Raw genomic sequence first — 27,870 nt, 5'->3', positions numbered from 1 at the left:
TGGATACAGTATTCCTTTGTAATTGAAAAAAAAAAAAAATATGACGATTCCTTAAGTTTCTTCCCATGGTGTAAGATTAGGGTGGAAGGTGGAGTGGAAAAAATAAATTTTCAAATTTCGAAGCACCTGGGGTCTCAAAAGTTGCCTTTTACCATCAATAAATCACCCCTAAAATTTTATCCTACTAGGTCAATATCTTTAGGTTCCAAAATTGCCCCAAAAATGCAAAAAAAAAAAAAAAAAAAAAAAAAAAAAAATTTTTTTTGAAATTTTTTACAAAATTGAAAATATATTATTTTTAAAATGTTTCAGGGGGTAAATGTTAATTCTTGGTAACATTAATATATCATTAAAGTTTTATTTCAATAGAGTAATTTCTTTAAATTTCTAAAAATAAGCAAAAATAACCAAAAATTGACCAATTTTTCTTTCCAATTTACACAATCTTACAAGGCAAAAATAGGTTAAATGCACAAAATATAAATATTTAAACATAAAATCTAAACTTTTTTACAAGTTATATATTTAATTTCTTATTTAGACAATTTATTGTAACATTATAAAGGTGCAAAATTAGTATTTTGAAAATAAAAACATAATATTGCATTATCTCACTTTCCAAGAAATTGAGTACTTCATTATTCATGAATATATGTTCTTAAAGTACCTCAAAACAACTTAACAAACAGTCAGCATGAACAACAATAGCTTAGGCATGAAATTCTGATTTAGTGTCGAACTTGGCATTTTGAATCTATACACTAGTTTGCTGACAAAACCACAAACAGATTTTGAAGCCTCTGCTACCAAGCTCTGCACTGCACGTCATCTCTATCAAATGATCGCATTTTCCAGATACTTACCAAGCAGCTTAAGAATGATTGTGGACAATGTAATTCAAGGTAATTCATTTTTTGCTCATCCGTAGATGACCAATGTTGGCTCATAAAAGAAGACATATTCAAGTTCTGACCTGCCGCAGGATTTTGTCAATAAGAGAAACGCTAAGTGAACAGTGAGCTACACCAGTTAGACAGTTTAAAGTGCCCAAGGTAAACTTCAACTGTCGAGATTGCACTGCACTCATAAACAGGCAAATAGAAATATGTGAACCTCCACTAACGAAAAAAGTACCCACGTCTACCATTAGGTCTTTCCTATAGCAATTACTTCAAGATGATGTTTGCGGGAACCAGTTTGCATTTAGAACATTCGGAAATACCCATGTGAAGCCAAGCGACAGAACGCTTCGTCAGATTGGTATTAGCAGGGGCGGGTCTAACGGTAAGCAAACTACGCGGTCGCTTGGGCCCCCGTGATGGTGCAGGGCCCCGAAGTTGGGCTTGGATCTAAAACAAGAGTACATTGGTTTTAGATATTACCATAACTAAACAAATGAGTTTTTTTTTTACAGGCATAGCCGTGGACTGATATACCAATAGACTCATTAGGTCTGGTTTAGGAGGCCACAAATTTGTTTTGTCTCTATTTTGAATTAGAATGCCATAAGGCCCCGAAGTTAGACTAGAATCTAAAGCTCAAATACATTGGTTTTAGTTTTTACCAGTTGAAACTAAACAAACAGGTTTTTTTTTTGCTGTCGAGACTTTATAAATAAATGTTAAAGGATATGTACAGAAATGGATCTTTGGAAAATGAATTTGATCATTTTATGTTTCTCAAAAAAAAAGGGAGGATACCTTTAAAACAACACCAGAAAATCTAGACACATTAGGTCTCTTCTGTTATCACTTTTATCAAGCAGCTAAAGAAATACACTTGCATCAAAAGTTAAGGTACAACATGTTTTTCGAAACTCACCATTAAAAAATTGGCAGTAATGATAGAATGCATAGTATGCATGAATGATAATAATGAACTTGAAAACCATTATGAAAAATAGATAGCTGCCACTTTTATTTTATAGAAAAGAACATATCTTTATGAGTGAGGAAAAAATATACAAATATCAAGCTTTCGTAATTTTGTATGTAAGTTGTGTTGATTTTCAACTGTTGTTGGCAGTTTCTGTGACAATAGTGAATAGAGTTTAGAAAATGTCTCAGAGACGTCACTTGCCCGATTCTTTAAGGTTACGGGCAGTTGGATGGAGGAAAATGGGATTGTCTCAGGCTGATGTTGCTAGACGTCTCATAGTGTTGTTCAGCGACTTTGGGATCAATACCAATCAGGAGATTCTATATCCAGAAGACCTGTTCCAGACCGACCACGAGCTACAACACCTGTAGAAGATAGTTTTATAGATTTTTCGACCCCGAAGGAGAAGAACCACTACTGTGCCACAGCTTATTGCAGAACACTTAGTGGCATCAGAAAGAAGAATCTCTGCTTCTATGGTGCGAAATCGTCTTCATAATGCAAGTCTCTATGCAAGACGGCCAGTTGTGTGTGTTCCGCTCAACGGACCACAGCAAAGGATCCGCTCATGCTGGGCAAGAGAACATGTTTCCTGGACCCAGCAGCAATGGGCTTCTATGCTGTTCACAGACAAATCCAGATTTACATTGGAGAATATTTCAGGGCGTCTACTGATCTGAAGAAAACAGCACGTTAGATACCATCAATGCAACACTGTAGAAAGGTACAGTTATAGAGATGGTGGAATCATGGTTTGTTTGCAGGGATCTTGCTCTGTAGTCACACTGACCGGCATGTGTTCCATGGAGGAACTCTGACTGGTCTGAGATATCGGGATGAAATCCTTGATTCATATGTCCACCCATATGCTGGTGCTATTGGTAATGATTTCATTCCGATGGATAGAAATACACGACCTCACCGAGCTTGGATTTTTGAGGAGTATCTTGAGGACCACGGTTTGGAACAAATGGAATGGCCAGCTCGATCTCCAGACCTCAATCCAATAGAACATCTTTAGAACTATCTTGGCAGACAGGTTGCTGCTTTAAATCCTCCTCCAAGGTCATTACATGAGCTGGAACAAGGCTTACTTTAAGTCTGGTCTTTGCTTTCTATTCCAGTGTCTGACAACTCAATAAACAGCATGGATAATTGATGCCGCCAATGTATTCCAAGTTTGGGGGAGGGGGGGGGGGGACACATTCTTTATGAGAACCCATTTTTGTATTGTTTCTATGATATTTTACTACATATTATGATGTTCCGTTTTCTTCAAAAATGAACTTTTCTGCGAAGTTTGCTTTTTTTTTGTTATAAATTGTTATTGCAATACACTTATACAAATTTCTATGAAGCATTCAATACAAAACTATTTAATGCAAATATCCTCCAAATTTTTTATTTCTACATTCATTCATTTGCAAATAAGATGCAAAAAACTGGTTGTAACTTAACTTTTTGAGGCCAGTGTATTTTGTACATTTCCGAACTTGGGATCACCGTTGAAAGTTTTTCAACAATTACATTAAGTTCCATTAAAGTTCGGTGTAAATTGAGAATTTCTCCTCTCCCTAAAATAGAAGTTTGGGATGCTCCTGTTGTCCTGTAGTTGTATGAAGTTAAGTTGAATTGCACCTGGAAGGAAAACATATAAACTAATATCAAATGAATTTTAGTGTGATGAGATTTTATAGAACTTATTATGAGCGAAAAAAAAAAAAAAAAAGAAGTAAAAATTAATGTAGTTCTGAGTGTAAAAAAATATTAATGCCAGTGATAATTTGGAATGAAAATATAAATTGTTATTAAAGTTCAATATTAAATGGTTGTATAAACAGAAATGTATTAATTATTCTTATTAGTGTCAAGTTTTTTGTAAAATGCAATAGAATTAAAATGAAAATGTAACATTCTTTGTAATTTGAAATTGTATTTGCAAAATGCTGATTCCCATTGTTGATTATAGGGATTGAATGTAATTTTAGTTTAATGTATGCATTAATCCTTTCCACATGATTCTCTTAGAGCAAAGTGCTAGAAATACTATCACTGCAAAATATTAGTTAGAATAATTTAGAGTTTGGCTGAGCGTGGCTATTTACCTTGTCACTGGTAATACTTGAAGGTTTAACCAAAACTGAAGAAAATAGTAAAATGAAACATTAATAGCATGAATGTAATAAAGAAAACTTTAGCCTGCCTACCAATATATGGTTGACTTATTTATTTCATTTTTGAACAGTTTGTATATTTTTTAGAGAAAGAAAATAATTTTAGTAATGATACTTTTTGTTGAAATATGTGGTAAAATTCTATGCAAGTCAAGTTACAAATGCCATGGTTGAAGGTGCATGCTAATTATATTATCGAAAATTTTATTTGATTTTTAGTATGTATTCCAAAACACATAATTTAGTGTTAATTAGTCTTATGTTCACGTAGTGGGCATTTGGTAGCTCTTTTAGTATAACAGATGATCTTTTAAGAAAACTAACTGTTGAAACCATCAGTTAGAATTAACCATCTAAAGTAGATAATGAGAAAAGAAAATATTTTTTCCTTTTGAAATTCTTGTTTCTCAAACAAAATATTTTTTACTCACATAGATGCTGAACCACACACACTTAAATCTATTTGCAAACTCTTGCAAATGACCTTGGCTCGATATGGGGACAGGAAATCTACGAACATTGTCGATAACTATGTGAAAATATTGATAACAAGGCAACCTGCCAGTGTTCCTTTTTTGATAAAATTAATTGCTGATGTTGCCGAAAGTTACAAGAATGTGCAGCCAACGTATGTATATTTTGCAGTTTGTTTAAATAGTCATTAATTTCTTTTCATGCATAATGGTGTTGAGGTAAATCAACATTTATTATAGATATTTCAAAAATTGATATCAAAGCGTTTTGTTTGAATCTTTTCTGCATTAAGTCTTCAAAGGAATTAATGATTGCATTAACAGTGGCTTAAGAAAAACATGAATCCAGTTAAATGGGGATGTGTTATGAAAGAAGGTGAACTGTTCACAACACAATGCAGAATTAAAGGACGTTTAATGTTCCAAGTTTTGCATGCATTGTTTAGGTAAAAATTCAATTTTTGTGCACAGTTTCGAAGATGAGGATGATCACATTGAATGTTAATGCTTTTTTTTTTCTAGATTTTTATTAAAAATTACTATCTCCTCTACATATATTTTTCATGCTTTTCAAAAAGATATTATAAGTCAGTTTTTAAAGTACTGAATATAAAAGATATTCAGCAATTTTTTGGAAAATTCATTATAAGGTCACCTTTTTTTTTTCTCTTATACTACTCTCATTCCAAAGCTAGTAATAGCAAGATTTCTTTCACAAATGGAATAAAAGCTACTTGATCATTCAATAAATGGAATATATCAGTTGTTTTGCAGTTCATATTTTAAGAATAATCCCATAAAGAATTCTTTATTTTAGTAGCTTTTTTAAATGAAAAATTATCATATAAGCTTTGTGCTACAATATGATTAAACTGAAAAAAACCAACGTAAATAAAGCACAAATTTTGAAGCAAATACAGCATATAGCTATTTCAAGGCTACAATGGAGCCTCTTCAACTTTTTTTCTAGTTTTGAGATTGATGAACTTGTTTCACTTGCTCGTGTTTGTCTTAAGCAGAATACTTTTGTGTTCAATGATACTTACTTTCCTAGTCTGAAGGCTTAGCTATAGGTAATCCTTTGAGCCCTACTTTATGTGACATTTATATGCACTATTTTGACACTAAACTTTTTGAAACCATAACGTTTCCGTTCTATGTTTGTTACGTTGACGATTGCTTTGTTTTGCTTGGCCAAAACCATGTTGATAATGAACTTTTACTTTCTAATCTAAATTCTATTGATCCTTGCATCCAATTCACTGTTGAAATGGAAACTGATAGTTCTCTTTCTTTTTTAGACGTCTTTATTACTAAAAATAATGATGAATTTATGACTTCGGTGTTTCGTAAGCCTTTTGCTGTTACACTGCTTCCTCACAAATATTCTTCTCATCCTCCAAACCAAAAATTGGCCTCACTCAAGGCTTTTGTGTTTCGTGCTTTGAACGTCTGTTCTTCCTCAAATTCTTTAAATGCTGAGCTTTCTTATCTTAAAGCAGTGGCTTTGGATTGTGGTTATCCTCCTCGCATCATTGATTCATTTTACAATAAGTTAATTAAGCCCTCTCATTCTGAAAAGGTTTCTGCTTTCAATGCTTCCTATACTATTGTTTTGCATTATTATCCAAAAGTTAGTCATCAGGTTGCAAAGATTTTAAAGAAATTTGGTTTCAATATAGCTTTTTCTCCAGTAAATAAGATAAAATTTACAAACTTAAAGGACCCTATTGATTGTCATAGCAACTAGGGTATTTATAGCATCTCCTGCAAATGTGGACTTGGTTACGTTGGACAGACTAAATGTGCTCTCAAGCACCGCCTGAAAGAGCATGAAAACTATGTTAAACATAAAGAACTTGCTCGTTCTTCCATCGCTCAGCATAGTTGGACTTCTGGTCACTGTTTTGATTTTTCATCTGCAAAGATTATTTGTAAATTTTCTCTAATTTATGAGCTCGATTTCTGGATATTTGAAAAAATTCTCATTCTCTTCTCAATGATTTTTTCAGCACTCTATTTTTTCATGATATTTGGAAGCAATTTCTGTAATTGCCTTTCCTGTTTCTTCGGAGTTTCGCACTCTTTTTGTCTCCTGGCTTCTGATTGGTTGTCTCTCCCCTTGCTTTGAGCCCAGAGTGTACATGCTGTTCGCTGATTGGTTGTTTGATGTCTTGTGTCCTGATTTCTTATTGGTTGGCTCTCTTTGATGTAAATACCGATGTCCACTTGGTTGTCAGTTCTCTCGCAACTTTGGTTGTGTTTGTGAGCTTTTTGCACTGATGAAGAGGCTCCATTCTAGCCTTGAAATAGCTATATGCTATATTTTCTTCAAAATTTGTGCTTTACTTACGTTGGTTTTTTTCACTTTAATCATAGTAGCTTATTTGTTCTGCTTCATACAGGGGTTTGTCCAGAGTTTTTCATGCATTCCATTTTTTGTGAAAAATCAAATAATTTTGTAAAAACGAAAATTTAAAATTTATAAACATAATAAATGCTTTAATTTTTGAGGAATTTCTCTCGTTACTGTGACAATTTTTTCTTATTAATTTTCTTAATATTACAAAAGGAATTTGGAGCCACTTTACAATTTATGGTAGCTTCAAAGAGCTAAAGAGATCAACATTGAAAAAAATATTGTAAAAAAATATTTATTTTAGTAGGTTATGTGTTCTGCTGCATGTTACATAGAACACAGAAATTTCAGTTTTTGGTGTCAAAACAAATATTAGAAATTTTTTATTTGTTATTGTTTTGTATCAAAACAATATCACTTCTAGAGCCTACAGTTTTTTTCAGCAGTGAAATTTTTTTAAATTTTTGATCGAGTTATGAGGAAAACAAACAGTACTAGGCGACCATCTTTGATCCGCCATTTTGGATGGAATCTCACATGGGATCTTTGGTGACTTTTTAGGATTTACTCTACACATGTTCAAGAACTTATCCTGAAAAATTTAGCTAATTATAAATTTGTGGTGCATCAACAGTATTTTTGGCCTAAATTTAATGGGCTATTTCTAGAAAAATTTTTATGCCGGGTTTGATGCTCCCTAGTTTATATAGAGCAACAAGAGAGAGAGGGTTCAGATTTTTGCTTGATGGGGGGGGGGGGGGCAAACTCATTGCTAGCATTGCGCAAGTGAAGTTTTTAAAGTGAAAAATCAAAATTAGAACTGCCTCTATTCATCTCATATTTTTAACATAACTGTGCATGTCTGTCAAAAACAGCCATTCAATAAATTTCCTTTAAAATAATATCAAACACAAGGGTTAAGCTCAAAAATCATGTTATGGTTTCAGTTGTTGTGGAATGACACCTGTATAAATATGTATCAATGTATATATGGTATTGCATTACTTGTATTAGATGTAAAGACAGATATTTAATGTTACATTTTATAAATATTTCCATTTTTTTTTGTTTTTGTTTTTTTTTAGAAAAGCAATTGCTCATATCTGCTATGCTGCATTTGGTTGGTCCTGTCATGTTGCCAGTGAAACTTTGGATTCTTCTGAAAATCATATTGAAGATCCCAAAATCTTGGTAAATATCTGGAACTTTTGATTTCAAACACTATTTGAAATACAATTTTTTCTTTAAAAATGTTAAAATAAGGTGAAAATGATAGACATTGTATTTGTCAATGAATTCATTTTTTTATCAATGCTAAGGGAACGTTCAAACCTTTTTTCAAAGGTTGTACTTACAATGAAAGCAAATAAGTGATTTTTTTTTTTATGTGGCATTGTTTAATTTATTTTTTTTTATGTAGTATCATGCTTTAGATATTAAAAGGAAATTCTTTGATTTCTTTAAAAAATATTGCATACAAGTGCTAAAATTAAAGATGGGACTCCCACTGAAATTGCTCTTCTCCCTGTTTGAAAATAGTCTTGACAAGACAGTCTTGTCCACTGGAGATTCGAATCTTCCATGAAAACAAATGACTTGTTTACAATTACAGGGTTCGTACAGGTCATGGAAATCCTGGAAAGTCATGGGAAAAAAAATAAACAAATTTGAGACCTGTGGAAAAATCATGGAAAATTAATATATTGGTTAAGAGTCATGGAAATTTATTTAAAGTCATGGGAAAATGTCTTGGATAGTAAGAAAATAACAATAGCTAAAAGAGCGCTGGAAATGTTGAATAATTTAGTAATTTTGCATATAAATTGGAACAATCTCAAAAACACATCCAAGCTTTGGAATCCAATTTCATCCACTTCTGTAACAGCCGCTCAACTTTTTTTGTAATGTGATTTCACTACTGGGGCATCACTAATTTTGAATTCACCATTATTTTCAGCACTTCTTACATTTTATATTCTGTAGTAGTGGACTTTCACATTCTTGATTTTGCCATGCCTCCTCAAAAGGTGTAATTCAATTGCATCCGAGTTCGTTTCTACTTCTTGTAAAAACATCATTATTAAATTTATCAGAGTTTATATGTTGAAGGCTTTAGAAAATGAAGACTTTAATCAGGTGATCGAACATAGAAATAGGGAATTCTAATACTCTAAAACAGTGGTGCCCAACATACAGCTCGCAAAACTGATCATTGTGGCCATCTGAAAGATCTGGTTTAGAAAAATGAAGTTACTGAAAAATGTGGCTTTACTTTATTATTATTATTTATTACTGAAAACTTAGCAATGACTCATTCAATTTATGTCCCATTCATTACTATTCTGCCTTATTTATTAGACATTTAAGCATTGGTGTATTGCATTGACTATATTTTTACTTTACTTAAATTTATGTGATAAAGACAAATAAGACTAGTTAATTGGTTTCTGCAGTGTGCACTAATTTTTTTTTCAGTCACAAGTAAGTGCTCCAATAAGGTAGTGGCACTCACGTAAAAGGTTTTCTAATGCTCATTTCCGAAAATTTTCAAGTTTGACATTAAGTAGTACTATTCTTTTCGTGTAACTAGGTCATGACAATTTTTATGAAGTCATGAAAAAGTCATGGAGTTTTTTAAATCTAAATTGAGTATGAACCCTGATTATTAGGATAAAATTGCAGTAAAAAATGAAGCACATCAAACTTTTATAGTTTGGAAATACAGAGCAGGCTGTAACTATGAAACAGTGTTGCTGCCTTTTCATCTTCCTAAGAATTGTAATCCCAACCAAATTTATAGCTTTTGGAAAAAGTCCCCTCACCACTAAAAAGCTGAATTTGGACCTCTGACATATTAACTATGAATGTACTGTATTAGCCCACGTCAGCCAGCATTCCAAAAAAAAGTAAGATTGACCAGCATGTCGCGAAATCCAAATTTTTCAGTTTGCCGGATAATTTGGGATTAATTTTGCAACTAAAAGAAGAAAGTAAAATAGACTAAATTAGTATATTAAGCTATAAATAAATACCTTTGTGCCTAGGAACAACAAAAAATATCCAAAGTTGTTTAGCACAATCGTCACCTCAGAGCAACACTGGGACATCTTAGTGTTATTTCTGGGATTAGATGTTTTACTGTTGCTCTGAGGCGACAAAATAACCAGATTACAGAATACACAGGTTTTGGGGTTTTTCAATTCAAAGGTGTGAGCTTCTAGATGTAAAGAGATTCAGTAAAATGGGCAGCAGACAGCTTAAATATCAAAATAAGCGATTAACAAAAGCAAAACAAGACAAAATGGAACTCAAAGCCAACATTTATTGCATGACTCCCTCCCAGATAAAACCGTTTCACAATAAATTTCATTAAAAAACCCATAAAATACATTTTGCTGTAAAATACATTTTGCTGTTTGCTCCGAAAATGATTACAACTGTCTTAATTTGCTATCTATCTTAATAGAACTTAACTATCTTAGAGATGTGGCAATTGATAGAGACTATCCGCCTACTTTGATTGATTCTGTTTATAAAAAGCTTTCTAGAAGAACCCTAAATAATGTCCGAAATAGAACTTTCATCACAAAGAATTTGGTCGTTTTACACCATTCTTTCCTTCTGTTAGTTTTCAGGTCGCTGCGATTCTTAAACGCTTCCAATTCGAGGTTGTGTTTAAACCAATTAATAAACTTTCGTTCTTGTCTCTTAAGGATTCCATTGATCCTCTTAATGATTGTGAAGTTTATAAAATTCACGGCTAGAAAAATCTTTAAAATTTTATATGCCTTGCTGGCATGTTTGTCTAAAAGATACATGCCCAAATTTTAACATGGTCAGTTTTCCTTATTGTATATCAATAAAATCATTTGAATTTGTCGTCCAGCATTAATCAGACAGATTAGTTTTATATAAATCACTAAAAAAAAAGTTTGAATAAATAGTGTATAATGAGCTGTCGTTAAATTTAACAAAATTTAAATTATACAACCAGAAGGATCGCTTCCACTCAAACCAAAAACGGCAAACCATCGTAGCAGTAGGTCTTGAAATGAATTTTGAGCTCCAAGTAAGGATACAGTAATTTTTCAATGAAATACTAAATAATAAAGTTTTAGGAAAAAATATTAGATCAAAAAATTACATGCCCAGACGGGCATGGAAGGATAAAAGATTCATGCTCAATCGGAATTTTTACATGCCTCGGGCATGTCGGGCAGTATAATTTTCGATCCCTGATAAAATAGATTGCACTTGCAGTCTTGCCCATATCGGACAGACCCACTGTTCTTTGAATGTGACATTTGATTCGTAGCAAAAAATTTTTGAACATGAAATTTATTGCTAATTTATTAACAAGCAGTTTTATTTTTGACAGCAAAATGTATGACCGGCGCAAATGCCCCCCCCCCCTGTAGTTGGTCAAAATTTTCATATTGTGGTGTTTATGTTTTTCATACACTAGTGAATTCCTTAAAGATGTCACCCCAGACATATGTAATCCAAAGTACCCCCACACCCTTCTACTACTGCAGTGATAATACTGGGGCTGATGGATTAAACCTAGTTTAAAATCTTAGAGATTTCAAAAGTGACTTATATTTTTCCCAAGCTCTTTAATACACTTCAGGTATAACCCTCGATGCTCTCCCCCCCCCATCTCTGTGTTTGTGTGTCTATTTTAATCCTGACTTCAAGAAAGCCGACTAATAATGTTTTTTTTTTTTCAGCTTCAAAGTCAAGCTACCTTACTGTTTGTCATCACAGGAGCCCAAAGCAAATTTCTTAACCAGAAAACTTTTAAGACTGCTGTAAATTTGTGGAAAAAAGTAAATTTTTTAATCATTAACCCATTTTGTTTGATACAAGTGCTAAAATTCAATGTTTGCATCAGTCATAAGTAAATGTGTACCTTTAAGGGATATCTTTCAATGATTGGCATTCAATGACACTAAATTTTTTATGTTATTTCCAAACAAAATGATATCATCGCTTGAATGGTGTAAACATAAGAAAGTGCAACAAATGTTTTTCAAGACTCAGAAGTGAAACTCATAAAGGTAACTCATTCAAATGGAACCCCTAGAAAATAATTTGATCTTTGTACATAGCTTTCCGACATGAATTGAAAGACATGAATTATGGTTTTGTAAAATGTTAACTGAAAAATTTGATTCTTGCCAAGTGAAATCATTTGACAAACTGCCGTAATCCAAAGCTACAGCTTTAAAGCAAGAAAGCTCAGCATTTAAAAATTTAGCATGGGAACAAATTTTCAGAGCACAAGGCATTAAAGTTATAATAAAGGCTTTTGTTTTGAAGGATGAGAAAATGATTTATGGAGGAGGTAGTGTAACAGCAAGGCTTTTTCAAAACACAGTAGTTGTAAATTCATAATTTTTGGTTGTTACAATACCTAAAAATCAATCTTGATGGTCGATATAAATTTCAATAGTATTTATGAAACAGAAGTTTCTGTGGTTTTAAATCTCTTTTTGCAATCAAATTATTTGTTTTAAATTGGGTAAAGTTTTAAGTTAATTAAAAAGAGGAAAAAAATTAGTATTTTTCAATATAATATTTTTTATTTGACTATTCTGTCCTCACTTCTAGCGTGTTTTCATGTTTTGTTTTAGAGCTCTAGAATTGTTGATGAGTATGTGGCATATTTGAAAACAGCTCCTGAACACTTGTCATCTCTTGTGCTCATCGGCTTTTTTGTTAAGTATCTAGCAGACAGAAAGATGAAGGATATTTTAAGTGAAACAAAGGTAAAAAATATTTTAAAAGGTTTTTAAAAATACAATTTTTTCTGATTTATATGCCCATTGATGTTTTTATTTTCCTTACCATTTAGGAACATGCTATACATCTGCTTTGTAAAGTTGTTATTGGTAGTAAAACCAAACCCCCAGCTCATATACTTGTAAGTTTTCCTTTATGAATTATTATTTTTAGTGCATTATATAGTAAACTACCCATAAACTTTGGTTGCTGAGCTCCATTGCAGTAGTTTTCATTATTACTTCTAGGAGTCTTGTAGTGGATATTTGAGGCAAATTACTCATGATGAATTTAAAAGCACAATCTTGCCGTCCATTCAAAAAGCTCTTCTGAGGAACCCTGAAGTTATATTTGAAAGTAAAGCACTATAATTCCATAAAAAAATTACATATGTTGGAAATATTTGTGATATCCAATTAATATCTTAACAAATTTACTTTTCAGCCGTGTCAAATATTGTATCTAACGTGTCACTGGACCTCAGCCAGTATGCTTTGGAAATTGGTCGAAGCATTGGAGGTAATCTTAGAACCAAAGGCTGTTTTAATTTTGATGTGTTTATGTAGATAAAGCTATTTTAAAATTATTACAGTCGGAAATTTATTTACTGTGCATTTTAACAACTATTTCAAAAGGAATGATCATATTTTTAAACTAAATGTTTGTTTTATGCTTCTTTGTGTAATTTTTCTCCTTCAAAAAAAAAAAAAAAAAAAAACTGGTACAGTAGAGTTTTTCTAATTTAATCTACTAGTGGTAAATTTTAATTAAAAATAGGCCAAGTAATATTTTTGTTTTAATTTTCTTCTTTTTAAAATGTTTAGTGTGTGATATATATATATTTATATGTAAATATATTTCTCTATAGCTCATTTGCATTCAAAGGAAGATCAGTGTAGAGAAGATGCAATTGTTTGCTCAAAATGCCTTGCGAAACAATGCAGTAGTTCACAATCCATAAAAGATCTCTTGGAACACTTCTTTGGCATCTTGAATGGTATTACTGTTTAATTTAATCTTTTATATCTTTCTCTTTCATTGAAAATATTTTAAATTGAGTGTTCAATATTTTATAATCTACACTATTAAAATCCAAATATATGTATGTCATCCTAACTCCTCTGGAGTGGTAGGTAATTAATGATTGAATCAAGTATCAAAAGATCAAAAATTTTATTAGGATCATGTTTAGGCAGTTTTAATTTTTTTTACCATTTTAATTGGCAAAAACATTTATTAGACACATCCTTTTTCTCCCTCCTTTCTCACTAGAAATCGTGTGTTCTGCTAATGGCAAACTGCCAATTCTTTCTCTCTTTCTTTGCTTGAAGTGGTTGGGTTAGAGAGAAGAGCTACTCTTGAACAAAATCAAGTTCAGTTCGGCACTTTTTTTGATGCCTTAAAATAATTTGGATAAAGTAAGTTGCCTCAGGCGGAATACACCAACCTGTCACAGGCGGGTGCATGAGTCTCCAAAGGCAACTAATATCCGCTGGGGCGGCTAGATATGATTACTGGGTTCGTATGCTCTGGAAAAACCTAGAATTGTCAGGGAAAATGATAAGTTAAAAATGTGTGGAAAAAGTCAGGGGATTTGGCAATTTTGCTCCCAGACAAAATTTTTGTTGAATGAAGCATCTGAATGAACCTGGAATTTTCTAAAAGAAACATGGAAAAGTCAGTGAATTTTTTTTAATCACAAGTGCATTAACCCTGGATTATTAACTGTTCTTTAATTCTCTTTTTTAATTTCTCTTATGGGGAAAGAAAATATCTTGTATATCATTGAGATGTTTGTAATTTGCTACATTAATGCATAGTTTTAACTTACATTGGTATATTTTTATTCCTTTCAATTGATGCATAAAATTTTTGTTTTAAGGTTCTGAAGGAAAGTTGACCGTTGTTACTCAAAAACTTGGTGTTTTAAGTGGAATTGGAAATTTAAGCTATAACATAGTTACTGGTTCAACATCAGTACAAGCTGTGTGCGAGTTTGCAGCGGATAAATTTATTGCAGTTTTAAAGCATGAAGGTATTCTTCTCTAAATATAATTCTTTGATTTTTTAAAAAAATTCTTTGTAATGTGTCAGGGATTGCCGAATTATGTAACAGCTATACAGGAAACTCGTCATCACAGTGATGGTGGGAAATTTTTACAGTATCTGAGCAAATTATTTGAAATTTATGTGGGGAGGCATAGCTTTCAAAGTTTGTGAACTAATTCTGTTTATTTGCATGCTAATTTACAGATGTTTTATGAACAAATAATAAATTATTTTCCAGTGACTTACACTTATCCTAACCTGTCTGGATACTGCAGTATCCCTGTTTGCCCTTTTGAAGTACTTCAGCACATAAAGCAGTGTCAGGAATTGTTGGGGGGGGGGGGTATTTAATTATTTAATGTAGTTACCCCCCCACTTTTTATAGTTAATTGATTTATTTATTTTCCAATTTAGGATCCAAAACTAGAAATTGCAAAAAAAAAAAAAAAAAAACAGCAAAGATGTCAAAATTTTTTGAACATAATTGTTTGTTTTTATTTGTTAACAAAACAATTAGCACAAACAATAAATTTTAGATTATGTATTTATTGTTTAAATATAAGTAAATCAATTGTTTTACTTAAACAAGTCATGCTCATTTAAAATAATTATTCCCAAATGTTTGCTACACCTCAAAATACATCAGGATAATTAATGTAAGCCTAATTGATAATTTGCCTCTCCCTGCATTTTGGGAGCAATTTCATGCATTTGAGTGAGTGTGTATATATAATATGAAGTACTTTGCACGCCCCCCCTTCCCCCTGGAAAACTTTGAAATGTTGTACCTAAAGTTATCTTATTATTGGGTTGTTCGGAAAGTAATTTCGTTTTTTCCCGTCAGAGGACTTAATTACGTTATTTCGAAACCAACTTCACACTTAAGCCGCATAACCATTATATGTCTTGAGAGCTGATATTGCAAGGCTTGTGTGTGAAAAAGTTCTATTAATTCTACGCAGTAGTTTTTGGTTGGTGCCCTTTTAAATATGGAGAGCAATAAGCAGCATTTTCGTCATATTTTACTTTTTTACTTCAGAAAAGGTAAAAATGCTGTCCAAGCGAGAAAAAAATTGACGGATGTGTATGGAAAAGGCGTGTTAACAGTACGCCAGTGCCAGAACTGGTTTGCAAAATTTCGATCCGGCAATTTTGATGTCGAAGATGCACCACCGTCTGGAAGGCCGGTCGAAGCTGACAAAGATGCGATAAAGGCATTAGTTGATGCAAATCGGCGAATAACCACACGAGAGATCGGTGAGAGATTAAATTTGTTGAATTCGACTGTTTATGGCCATTTGAAAGGCATGGGCTTAACCTCGAAGCTCGATGTGTGGGTGCCCCATGTCCTTACGGAGCCTCACACAAGTTTGGTCACTCGCCAAAAACTTTTACAGCTTGAATGGGACGTACTGCAACATCCACCATATTCTTCAGATCTGGCGCCTTCCGACTACTATTTGTTCCGGTCCCTGCAAAATTTTTTGGATGGCAAAACCTTTACCTCAAATGAAGATGTCAAAAACCACCTGAACCAGTTTTTTGCCAGCAAGGACCAAAACTTTTATGAGAGGGGAATTATGTTACTGCCAGAAAGATGGCAAAAGGTGTTGGACCAGAATGGCCAATATATAATTTAATAAAATATTTATTCATTATACGAAAACTGTCTTTCATGTTCCCCAAAAAAAAAACGAAATGACTTTCCGAACAACCCAATATTTCTGATGAGTCCTTAAAATGTCCTTAATTTTCATTTTTAAAAATGAGTATGAACCCTGTTATAGCAAAAACTATGAGCTGTGGGAAGGGGTGGGAGAATTCAAAGGAGGCACTTGCACAAAAATGTTTGGGAGCTTCTGCAATATGTCATTGGAATAGCATTGCCGTGGGCAGGTAAAGGGCAGTAACTGCAATTTTTCATTTTCATTTTTTTTTTTCATATTTGTCAACTATTGTACGTTAACATTATTGTGCAAGATTGCATATTTGCTTTCCGCTGAAAAAAGTCGTGAAAAAAACTTTAGTTTCCACCTTTCTCTATCTTTTGCATAGAATCTAACAGACATTTCTTCAAATATCTCGAAAACTCATTTCTGCAGATACTGCCGTTTACTTGCCCACGGAGAGTACATGTCTGTATCAACAGTATTTCACATTTTACAGACTCGGGCAATATATAAATGCCTAAACAGTAAATCTCTTTTCCAAAGGCTATTCATTGCCGTAACTAATATGACAAAGCTTTTTTTTTTTAAATTTACCTTTTCATCGGAACATTTTAATACCCTTTTGTATTTCTTGTGTGTATTATATTTTTTAATATAACTATCTATATCATAGAAATAGTCAGCATTACATTGAAAATTTACTTTAGATTTTTTTTTTAATGTAAAAGTTGAAATTTCATTGAAAATTAACAAGTTCTTACCTGCCAACCCTACTGGATTTTCCGGGAGACTCCCGGATTTTTAACTTTTCTCCCAGTCTCCTGATATTTAATGAAAATCTCCCGGTTTTTCTAGATCTCTAAAAAAATCCCCCCATTTTGGAACTTTCTTGATAATGAAAAAAATAAACCCCTTTAAAATAAATTTTTATATCGTTTTAGCGCTTTTACTCCATGATTTGAAAGTTTCCTACTTAATTTCAAACTTTAGCACATTGGAGTCTGGCAACATCAGTTCTTATTTACGTTTGCGATCTCGCTTCGCGCGTTCATGAGTTGTGAAGCAGGGAAGATTTCGGGGGGGGGGGGGGGGGGGGGAGATTTCAAGTTTTGATTCAGTTAGCAAAAAGCCAAAAACTTTTAAGCAACATACAATTGTGAATTTCTATTTTTGAATTAGGCATCTAAAAGTGACCATCAAATATTTTGCGCAATGTTTTGTGTTGACTTCAGCATCATGCTGGTAAGGTCAAGCAACTTGCATATGATTGTACTTTAAGGGATAATAAAAAAAATCCCTAAATCCCCTCAATAACATGGGAAAAAGCGATTTTGCGCCACATTGAAAAAATCTACTAGTTTTTTTTTTGTGAATGTTGGCAGGTTTGCAAGTTCTTCATTCAAAACAATTTTTTTTCTCCCAATTGCATGCTATGTACTACATGAAAATGCACACACTGTCATGTTTATTAACTGTTCTGAGCTATCATTATCTAATTTGTACCTTATGTTGATTGATTACAGTGCCACACATAAACATTTCATAAAAAACTTTTTGATGCTGAAAAATGTGGACTTTTATTAGTCTTTTTTTTCTACTGCTTAGTTACGTATCAATAAACTTATTTTACACAAACTTTTATGGTATGGAATGTAATAAAAGACAGTAGTTAGAATGTCTTTTATATAATTAATAAAACTTCCTTTATTTGCATTATCTAGTTCATGAAGGCACTATAACTCATGCTCTTTCAATGCTATCTTTGTGGTGTGCAAAATTTAGTCAAAATGTACCAAACAATCTTCTTTCTTTGTTCAAGGTAAGCTTTATTTATTATATTTAACCAGTACATCATTTTTAAGTGCTTACTTTTATGTTACACAGAGCTTCCCTCTGGATTAAAAAAGGGCAGGGTGTTTTTCTTTAAAAAAGGACATTTTTTCAAAACTAAAAGGCGTTAGTAGATATGTCGTAGGGTATATACTGTTATTCCTGGGTTCAAATGTCTTACTATCGCAACAATAGAAACTTCGAAACATTCGTGAATTACTTCCTAGGATAAATCAATAGTTCATAAGCATTAAAAAAAAATTATGATAACTAATTCTTTCAGCTGTTACTAGCTGATATTTATTTTCAATAGTTTTGTCATTTGTTTTCAATTGAATTGTCCAAAATCATCCACGTTTGGCTTTTACATGCTAAATTCTTTGTAATTTTGTCATATTTTTGTGTTTCTTTGATGCCACGTGTCACACAAAATATCAACCTTTTGCTGTAAATCTGCAGCAATCTTTTAGCATCTGCTTTCAGTTTGCGATATTTCTTATTATTTTTTCAGTAGTACACAATGTGAAGTATATTGAGCAAAAATACAAACATATTTTTCGTACCAAAAAATGCTTGAAGTGCATGTAATGCATAACAAAACAGAACGTATTATCTGCAAATTATGCGCAAAAACAACTTTAGCTAATAATCGCAATTTAGATTGTTATAGACTGAAATAAAATTAAAATAAAAAAATTTGCAGCGCCAAAAAAAAAAAAGATCCGGATTTCGGACGTTGGCGGATTATAGGTATGTAGATTTGTGGGACTCCACTGCAACTGCTTTATTCTAATTCAGAATGTAAAAACACTATTAAAAGCTTGAATTTGAATGAAAGATTATAAAATGTAGGGCTAACTTAACGTTTATCTGGCTGGAAGAGAAGAGTTAGCATTATCTTAAAACACATGTCATTGGATAAAGAAACACATCTCTTGTCATGAAGCGATAAGGAGGAAAGATGAGAGCCAGTACTCCTCACTGGAAACTAGTGTTAACAGCCCCATTATTGAATAAGAGGGGATTCAAACCCTGAGGCAAGGATTAGGGAAGTAATTTTGGGAATTCGGCAGTAGCTTATCAGTAGTGTTCCCAAAGTGAAAGGTCCTTGGAGGAACATTGTTTAGTCTCTGCAATGCCCAGGCGACTTTTTATTCCCTGTGGTAACTGATAAAGGAAGGCATGCTTTTATGACAATCTAAGTTGGGAAAAGAGGGGAGGGGCGGATATTCGCTATTATCACTTATAAAAATACAAAAGTGACAACCAGCAACAGCTTTTTAAGAATCAAAGGTCAAATTGGGCGCGGCGCCCTCCCGCCCAAGCCTGGGGGAGGGTCTGTGTTACACGTGCAGTTTAAGAAATCCAGTACTATAAAGCCGGACTTAGCAGTGATTTTTTTTTGGGGGGGGGGGGGTACTATGTTGTATTATTATCCAGGCATTTGCTCTAGCATAATTCCACTGTACTTATTAAATAATCCCTCTTAATTCTGGTTAAGATAATGGAAACTTTTCTGATTTTTTTTGCAGGATGGTCTGACCCAAAAAAGTTCAACTTTTGCCATAAGAAATAGCTACATTTTGTGTATGAATGCTGCATTTCATGGTCAGTAAACTTTTAATTTCCAAAACCACTATTTAGAATTATATATTTAGACTAGAGAACCTGACAGACGTTGTTCTGTTCAAACTTTGTAAATTGGAAAGTTGAAAAAATTCAATAAATTATCAAGTGTTTGCCATACTTAAAAGATAAAAATCATCCTCAAATATTAAGTAGAAAGAACTAACTACCCTTCTAGAAAAACTGGAAATCCTGCTGCAACGTCCCCATATGAAAAAGAATAAAACAATTGAATGGATATCATTTGAAAAAATGATAAATGTAAAAACAGTTCCCTGAATAAGCAAAAATCACTCCCGCCCCCCCCCCTCCCGATGTAAAATAAGCATGTTCCTTAGCAAAAATGGCTAAACACTCTTTAAAAACCAAAAACAATTCTTTGTGATGGAAAATATTTCACGAAATAAACAAAAAATACATTAAATTGCTTTAACAGTAGTAAACAAATAATCATGCAATTCGATTATTTATGGCCAATGTCGCCAAGCCACCACGTTCCTGTAATCCAGCCGATCAGTGACCGAAGCGAATTCCGCACCATTAGAGGTCCCATCTTTTGAATAAAAACTTCATATATTTATCTAATTTGTTCTTTCCACCAAAGATAAAAAACTTCCACTGCACTGATCTTTTGTGTACAGAACTACCCTGCTGTAATTTATCTGGACGAAAATAAAATTTGTTTTGTCTTCAAATTCCACCATATTTTCCTTTAATAATGTACTGATTAGATTGATATTCCTTAAAGTATTCTTGCCATTGGTGTCAAAACTCAGATGAATTTGAACCGAGAAACAAATGTCGTTATGTACGGTACTTTCCACTCATTTGATTAGGAAAATCTAAAGCACCAATCCGGTCACATGATTTAACTGCGATAAAAAATACACGTTTTGTGTGAACCTAGTGAAAGAAACCAGATTTCTTCCAGTACTTTACATCAAAATATGTTACTGGATCTAAAATGGTCACTTTCAAGAAATGAAGGCTTCACTCTCTCTCTACATTTTATCTATTCTCAACTGACATATCACAGTAGGAAATTTCATTACAAAAAGCAGAGCTGGCTTTCTTATTTATTGTCCTTTGGCAATGGGTTAAATATTAATCATTTGGGAGATATAACCATTCAATGTTTAAATTAATTACGAAAAACGTTTCAGATTAGATCCATCGCACTTCTGTATAAACCATGCTTGACACAACTTAATTACACACAAAAAAAAGATCAAAATCGGTCCAGCAGTTTAAAAGCCTAATGGTGACAAACGTCCGCACAGAAGAAATATAAATATAGATATACCAGTGAGCTTAAACCTGCTCCAATAGTGCTGATGTGTGCCGCCTAATACTAGCTGCTTCAAAACTTCTTTTTTTTAGGCCATTTTGCACCAAAGCTGTGCAAATAGATATCATTGTCAAAAGCTCGATTTTTGAGCTTGCTGAAAGTTCTTAATTCACCTGCCATTTGAGTCAGTAAGAAGCAAAGAGAAGGGGGGGGGGGGAGGGGTATGTGCTTAAATTAAAAATTTGGAGATCATCAGTACAAATAGTAGGGGAACTTCTCTGTTTTGGGACAAGAAAGAGTACTAGTAGCCCTCGTGGGTGCTGCTATACAGTTTGATTTAGGAAAAAATTGCAATGAAAGCCTACCTAAGAAAGGGGAACTCTAAACATGTTTTACCTACACAAGTAGTTGTTTCCATATCTATTATTATTTATTGAAATCTTAAGCTTTAAATAAATGTATGCATTTTTTTCTTTCTTCAACATTTTTAAATAGAAAAAAATTGCTGGGAAAAAAAGTGTCAGGGTGTATGTGTGTAGTCTTTCTACATTCTTAACCGGAATTGAAACTTTACCTTTCAAAGAATTTCTAAATGGTCTGCAAAGAGCCCATGTACATTTTTTCCTAAGTAAAAATTTTATTTTATGATTTATTTAAAATTTTAGTCTGAAAATGTCAGTAAAGAGAATAATAATGAAAACTAGCTATTTATTTATATATTTTTCAATTTAACATAGTTAAGATTCAACTGTGATTCAAAATCATTTATTTAATGGAATACATCTGTAGCTTTGTTGACTTAAAAAATAAGTGAGCTATTTGCAAAAAGTAGCATTAATTTGAAATTAAACTCTTCAAGTCTATGCTGTTAGCTGTATATTTGGATTTACTCTAAATTTTTATTTATAAAAATATTTTTGAAGATTTATATTCCTTATTTCTGTGAAATATAGGCTATTTATAGGTGAGGCTATTTATTTTAAATGCTAACAGAAGCTGTGTGCTGTCTAAATACTAATAACATGTAGAAATTTTCATCAATCTTCAAAAAAAATTTTTGTGCTTTAAATATTTGATTATAGATTGAGACTTAATTAGCTTTTTTTTTATTTGGTTATGGTAATATAATAAGGTATGACACAAAGCTTTCATTTCTTTCTTCTTTTAAAAGATTTTTATTAAAAATGAAATGTGATGATTTTTTTAAATGTATTACTAATGCTCTAAAACCATTTTCCTTGTACTAAAAGTTTTTTTTTTTGTCTCTTCTGTAAAATTTTAGACTTTTTGGTTGTGTCACCTTTTTTACGTGTGAGCGATATTCTGATGATGCTTTTTTTCATTATTAATAAAAATTTAAAACATAGTTGCAGTTTTCAAAAGGGGCCACTAATACAACTGAGTCTACCGGCCACTGCCTATTAACCAAATTTCCCTGTTTTCAGCTTTAGTCAAAAAAAAAAAAAAAACCTCATTAAGCTGTGTTAAAACGGAAAATAATCAGCCAAATAAATTTATTATTTGCCAATCTTATGCAAAATTCTTACTTTAAGATTATACTTGAGAAAAGCCTTCAACAGTCAGACAAAAAGCAAAAATATTCAATGATACTGTTTGACCACGGATTGTATGTAATCTGCCAAGTAAAGACTATTCCATCTGAATGAATCTAGCAGGGGAGAAGGGAAAATGACGATGGGATTTTGATGCACACATTTTATAGTGTCATTAGTGCCTTATTCATTTATTGCATTCTCTAAAATAAAATAAGGGAAAACAAAAATAGTTACGATGGAAACAACAAAAAGAAAAGAAAATATTTTCATTTTCTTCAGGAATGTAAAAGATAGGTCCATTTCCGCCTATACACCGGATATTAGCCTTTCCATGTAATGGATGGTCAGACAGTACAACAATTCTAGCTATTGACAGAGTTGAGATGATACATTAAATACTGAGTTGGGTTGATGAAAGCCTTCAAACATGGAACTAAAAAGCTTATAACTTGTTTTCTATTTACTTAGAAATTTCAAACGGGTGCCATCTTGAGCAGAAAAATCAGAACTTTTTATGAACATATAATGTAAACATATGCAAGTATTTTTTCACCCCCATATTAGAGAATTTATATGAAAATATGAAATATTTATATGAAAATAGAGAGTTTATATGAAAGTGTAGGGGCATTGCCCCCTATTATGGGAGAAAAAGTACCCTATGTGTTATTCTAATGCATAAGCTATATTATTGTAAAGTTTCATTAAAATCCATTCTGTAGTTTTTGCGTGAAAGAAATACAAACATCATCACAAACAATCACATATATAATTGTACTAAAATATTGACTACAAATTGTTAAAGTTTCTCCAATTATTGATTTTTATTGATCCATAATAATGTCTATGAAGCTTCTTCAAAAGTAGTTTTGTCTGCTGAAAAACGGTGCTCCAAAAGGTGTTCCTTAATGCTCCAAGCTTTTGGGCTCACAGATATATGTATGGTTATTTTATGTATAGGACATACCATGATAAAATTTTTGAGATGTCTCCTCCTCAGCAAAATATGTTACCCTGGTTTGGCCTATATATCTCCGATTGGCTCAAAAATGGACATACAAATGTAAATGGGTAAAACTGCGATAAAATTTTTTGCTATGGAGGGGACATTTAAAATTTTTTATTGTGTTTTGTCCCATATTTAATACTGTGTAAATTATATATTTGGTGTAAAATAAATTTTTTAGCTGATGTTTAAAATATTCATGCACATCATTTTGAAAATGTTAAGTGATTTCTTAGGTTACTTTTATATTTGGCAGACAATACTTTACATCAAGCAGTGGAGTTTATACCTTTATTGGAAAAAACTTACAATAAAGCATTGAGTCAGCCATCTCAAACAGCTGCTGTTGTAGAAGGCTTATCAGTTTTTTGCTTGTTCTTGAAGTTATATACTTTGGATTCAGAAGCAGGTATACATATTTTTCCCCCCTCAATTGTGTATTTTTTAAAACATATTTGTACATATTTCTAATGTTCGGTTTACTTTTTGATTTTTGCTTTGTTTATGGTTGAAGCTTTTACTAATATTTAGATTCCAATCAATTATTCGAAATCTTGTTTACTATTTTTACTCTCAATGGCTCAATTAATAAAACTAATTTTAATGAAAACTAATATTTGAATGTTTCTTATTTTATAGAGAATAAACTCAAAGGGATCTTGAATGTTGACGTTAATAAACTTCCCTTTTTGTCTGAAAAGTTCTTATCTTGTTGTTCTGATGAAGGTACATTTATGTTTTCTTTTTCTGATTGGAAAGTTTACTTGCAAGTGCTTTTATGTTTGCTGAATTCAAGCATGGAAATCTCTTTTTTAATTCCTTTTATTCTTTTATAGCTCTTTTGTCTGTGATGTATATCATTGAAAGGTTAATTCTTGATCATGGACAGAAATTAGGCAATGATACTAGGTAAAATTTTAATTATGGATGCATTATTTATTATTTTTATATCTAAATATTCCTTTATTTATTTTTTGAATAAATAAAGGAACATATATCTATTTTCCCCTCATGTGTTCAATAACTGAATAAAAGTGTTTGAATACATTTTAGTTCTCACTAGAATATATTACACGAATTTTCAATGAATTGTATGATTTTTAGAAGTATCTAGTACTGACTATTAACTGGCCAAGTTGGCAGCTTTAACAGCATTATTTGCTCCTCCTGCTATGCTTTGAGATTTTTGTAAAAGCCAATAATTTTAATCAAAAGATTATTGCATTGTATAGTTTTGTTTTTAAACATATATGTCAAAACATAAGATTGTTGTGCAGTTTTATGTTTGTCAACAACAGTATTGATTGTAACACCGCTATCAGTTTCAACAAAATTAAGTATTAATTAAAATAATAGCTAATGTAATTGCAACTCAGTGCATTTCCTTAACCCAGAAGTTTTCAAAATGGGTTCAGCAAAGTTCCAACTGTATTAATATGTGCCATGCAATAGGGATAGACCACCATTTCCTACATAGAAAGCCCTATCACTGGTTTCGTCACGAGACCAAAAAAGGCTGACTCAGAGGAAATTTCTTGATGAAAATAGCTTTAACTTATGTCCCTTAACATACTAAAGCTATTATTTTGAGAACAGTAGTTCACCAAACATAGTAACATTGATCAAAGGAGAAATCAAAAGTTTATTTTCTAAGTTAACGCTGTTTCTTTCTTGAAATTGAGCAAATACACTATATGACCAAAAGTATAGGACACTTTCAAAAATTCTAATTCTTATGGATTTCTCGAGAAATAAAAGACCATTTGCTCTGTGTTTTTTTTCACACAAAAAGTATACGCTAGCCATCATTTTCCAATAACAATTAAGTCTGCTATTCATTTAGGGGACCAGCAACAAATTGAGGAAACAAAAAATAGTTTTTGGTCATTTTTCATTGTAAATGGCTGGAAATAAGCTATAAATTTTAGAAATCTGTTAAAAATCTATCAAAAATTTATTTTTGTGAAAGTATCTTTTATACCCACGAAGATATAAGCATTTCTTTCCAAAATGCAATTTTTTTTTCCTAGGTTTTCAGCTCATATCATGCAGAGTTTTTTGTCAAACGTTACTAAACTTTCAGAATATTTGACATCATATTAGAGAAACATAATAAAATTTGGAGTTAAAGTATTGAAAATTTAATGAAATATGAACATTTAAAGCAATTCATTTTTCACTGCACTGTGAAAGATAGCAATTTATAACGTTTATGATCCAAAGTATATACTTCAACTTATAAGTATATATGTAAGTATATACTACAACTCATAAGTACTCATTAAGTATATACTACGACTCATAGAAAAACTCCACCTCAATATCTTTAAAATTAAAAAAGTTAGCGATCTAATGAGTCGAATTTCTATAGTTCTTGGAAGGGCGACGAATGGTTAGGGGTCGTTCGCAAACTGGCAACACTTTCCTACGGGATTATTTGCAAACGATCCCTGGCGATTCTTCGTCTAGCCAAGAAATACTAAAATTCGGCTCGTTAGATTGCTGATAATTGTTTAGATTTTGAAGATATCAAGGTGGAATTTTTTTACGAGAAGTAGGATATATCTGAGCTTCCGATTATGAAGGTTATAAATTGCTATCTTGCGTGCATGCTCAGTTAAAAATTAATTGCTTTAAATGTTCATATTTCATTAAATTTTTAAAATTTTAACTCCAAATTTAGTTATCATGTTTCTCTAATAGGCTGTCAAATATTCTGAAAGTTTAGTAACATTTGACGGAAAAACTGAGTGATGTGAGATGAAAACCTTAAAAAAAAAATTTGCATTTTTGAATGAAGTGCTTATATCTCCGTGGGTAAAAGAGATATTTTCTCGAAAATATAAAAATGAATTCCAGATAGGTTTTCAACTTATTTCTGAAATTTATAGCTTATTTCCAGTTATTTACAATGAAAAATGATCAAAAATCATTTTTTTGTTCCCCCAATTTGTTGTTTGTCACCTAAATGAGTAATAGACTAAATTTTTGTTGGAAAATGGCAGCTGGAGTATACCTTTTTTGTGGAAAAAAATTCCAGCGCAATTGGTCTTTTATTTCTCGAGAAATCCGTAAAAATGTGAATTTTTGAAAGTGTCCCAATACGTTTGGTAATATAGTGTATATAAGAAAGAACGTAGGGAATGACAAGATTATAGTAACCAAAATATTCAATACATTGTATCATATCCGTATGATTTTTAAGGAGTCTTATTAGATTCGAAAAATAATGTCTTAGTTATCAATATCATAATGAAGTAAACATAAATGAAAATTTGAATTTTAACTATCATAGACTCATATTTAAACAAGAACGACACACTTTAGATTTTCCCATCCACTATCATAGAAGCAATCACCTACTTAGTAACGCAATAGCTATCACAATAAAGTATTCTAAAAAAATGTATAATTGGATATGAAATGCATAAATATGAAAATATACATAGGAATTATGTAAATCATGCGTCACTATCTGCAACACAAAGTTAACAAATGAATATTTTGTGAAACAGAATGCAATATTTAAAAAAGTATCATTTATGAGTGAAATATTTTCTTATTTACCTTTCTTGGCGACACAAGTTTCTAAATTTCAGTTTTTGATAGCACTAGATATGTGATGAAAGATAAAAGAATTTAAAACATTGTCATTGACATAGAACCAAATTATAAATCATTTGATGGAGATCCTTACTATAATGTAGCAAAAAGCATTTATCAATCTTAAACTTGTTTTGTTTTTTGTAGAGTGTGACCCAAAAAATTAACAAAATTGAATAAACCTTTAAACTGTTGCATGCTATTTTATTTGTATGTATTATTTCTTGCTATGGCTTTTTGATGCAAAAAGAATGAAAAGATTGCATATCGTCGCATCAGAGCAACAGTAAGATATCTAATCCCAGAAATAACGCTAAGATATCTTACTATTGCCCTGAGGCGACAATATATGTATATATTTTTGTGCTTTCAAAAATTATTCACATTTTTTTCAGCTCTCTCAAACGAGCTATGTTATTTATTTTGACTCGACCTCAGTTCAGAGTGCGAATGCTAGCTTCAACTCACCTAAAAAAGATGCTATCTGCATTGGGAGGCACTAGTTTGGCTTGTTTTCTGTTAAAAGAGTTTCCAGCTTTCATTGATACGGTCAAGATAAAGGTTGTGTTTCTTA

The 27,870-nt window shown here is 32.0% G+C and overlaps 1 protein-coding gene across 1 annotated transcript in view; it reads left to right on the top strand.

Moving 5' to 3' along the window:
- LOC129228588 (eIF-2-alpha kinase activator GCN1-like) overlaps window positions 1-27,870 on the top strand; it is a 176,527-nt gene that overhangs the window by 7,719 nt on the left and 140,938 nt on the right. The window contains exons 3-17 of the mRNA XM_054863273.1: window positions 4,488-4,680; window positions 7,970-8,075; window positions 11,615-11,713; window positions 12,521-12,655; window positions 12,742-12,810; window positions 12,917-13,025; window positions 13,113-13,187; window positions 13,537-13,665; window positions 14,551-14,703; window positions 18,109-18,206; window positions 19,750-19,825; window positions 23,950-24,102; window positions 24,333-24,419; window positions 24,530-24,602; window positions 27,692-27,857. Coding sequence (XP_054719248.1) covers window positions 4,488-4,680; window positions 7,970-8,075; window positions 11,615-11,713; window positions 12,521-12,655; window positions 12,742-12,810; window positions 12,917-13,025; window positions 13,113-13,187; window positions 13,537-13,665; window positions 14,551-14,703; window positions 18,109-18,206; window positions 19,750-19,825; window positions 23,950-24,102; window positions 24,333-24,419; window positions 24,530-24,602; window positions 27,692-27,857 — 1,721 coding nt within the window. The remainder of the gene's footprint in view (window positions 1-4,487; window positions 4,681-7,969; window positions 8,076-11,614; window positions 11,714-12,520; window positions 12,656-12,741; window positions 12,811-12,916; window positions 13,026-13,112; window positions 13,188-13,536; window positions 13,666-14,550; window positions 14,704-18,108; window positions 18,207-19,749; window positions 19,826-23,949; window positions 24,103-24,332; window positions 24,420-24,529; window positions 24,603-27,691; window positions 27,858-27,870) is intronic.

Source organism: Uloborus diversus, chromosome 1, assembly GCF_026930045.1.
Source record: "Uloborus diversus isolate 005 chromosome 1, Udiv.v.3.1, whole genome shotgun sequence".
Taxonomy (NCBI): domain Eukaryota; kingdom Metazoa; phylum Arthropoda; class Arachnida; order Araneae; family Uloboridae; genus Uloborus; species Uloborus diversus.
The sequence above is the reverse complement of the archived record's forward strand: the minus strand, read 5'-3'. Positions and strand labels throughout refer to the sequence as shown.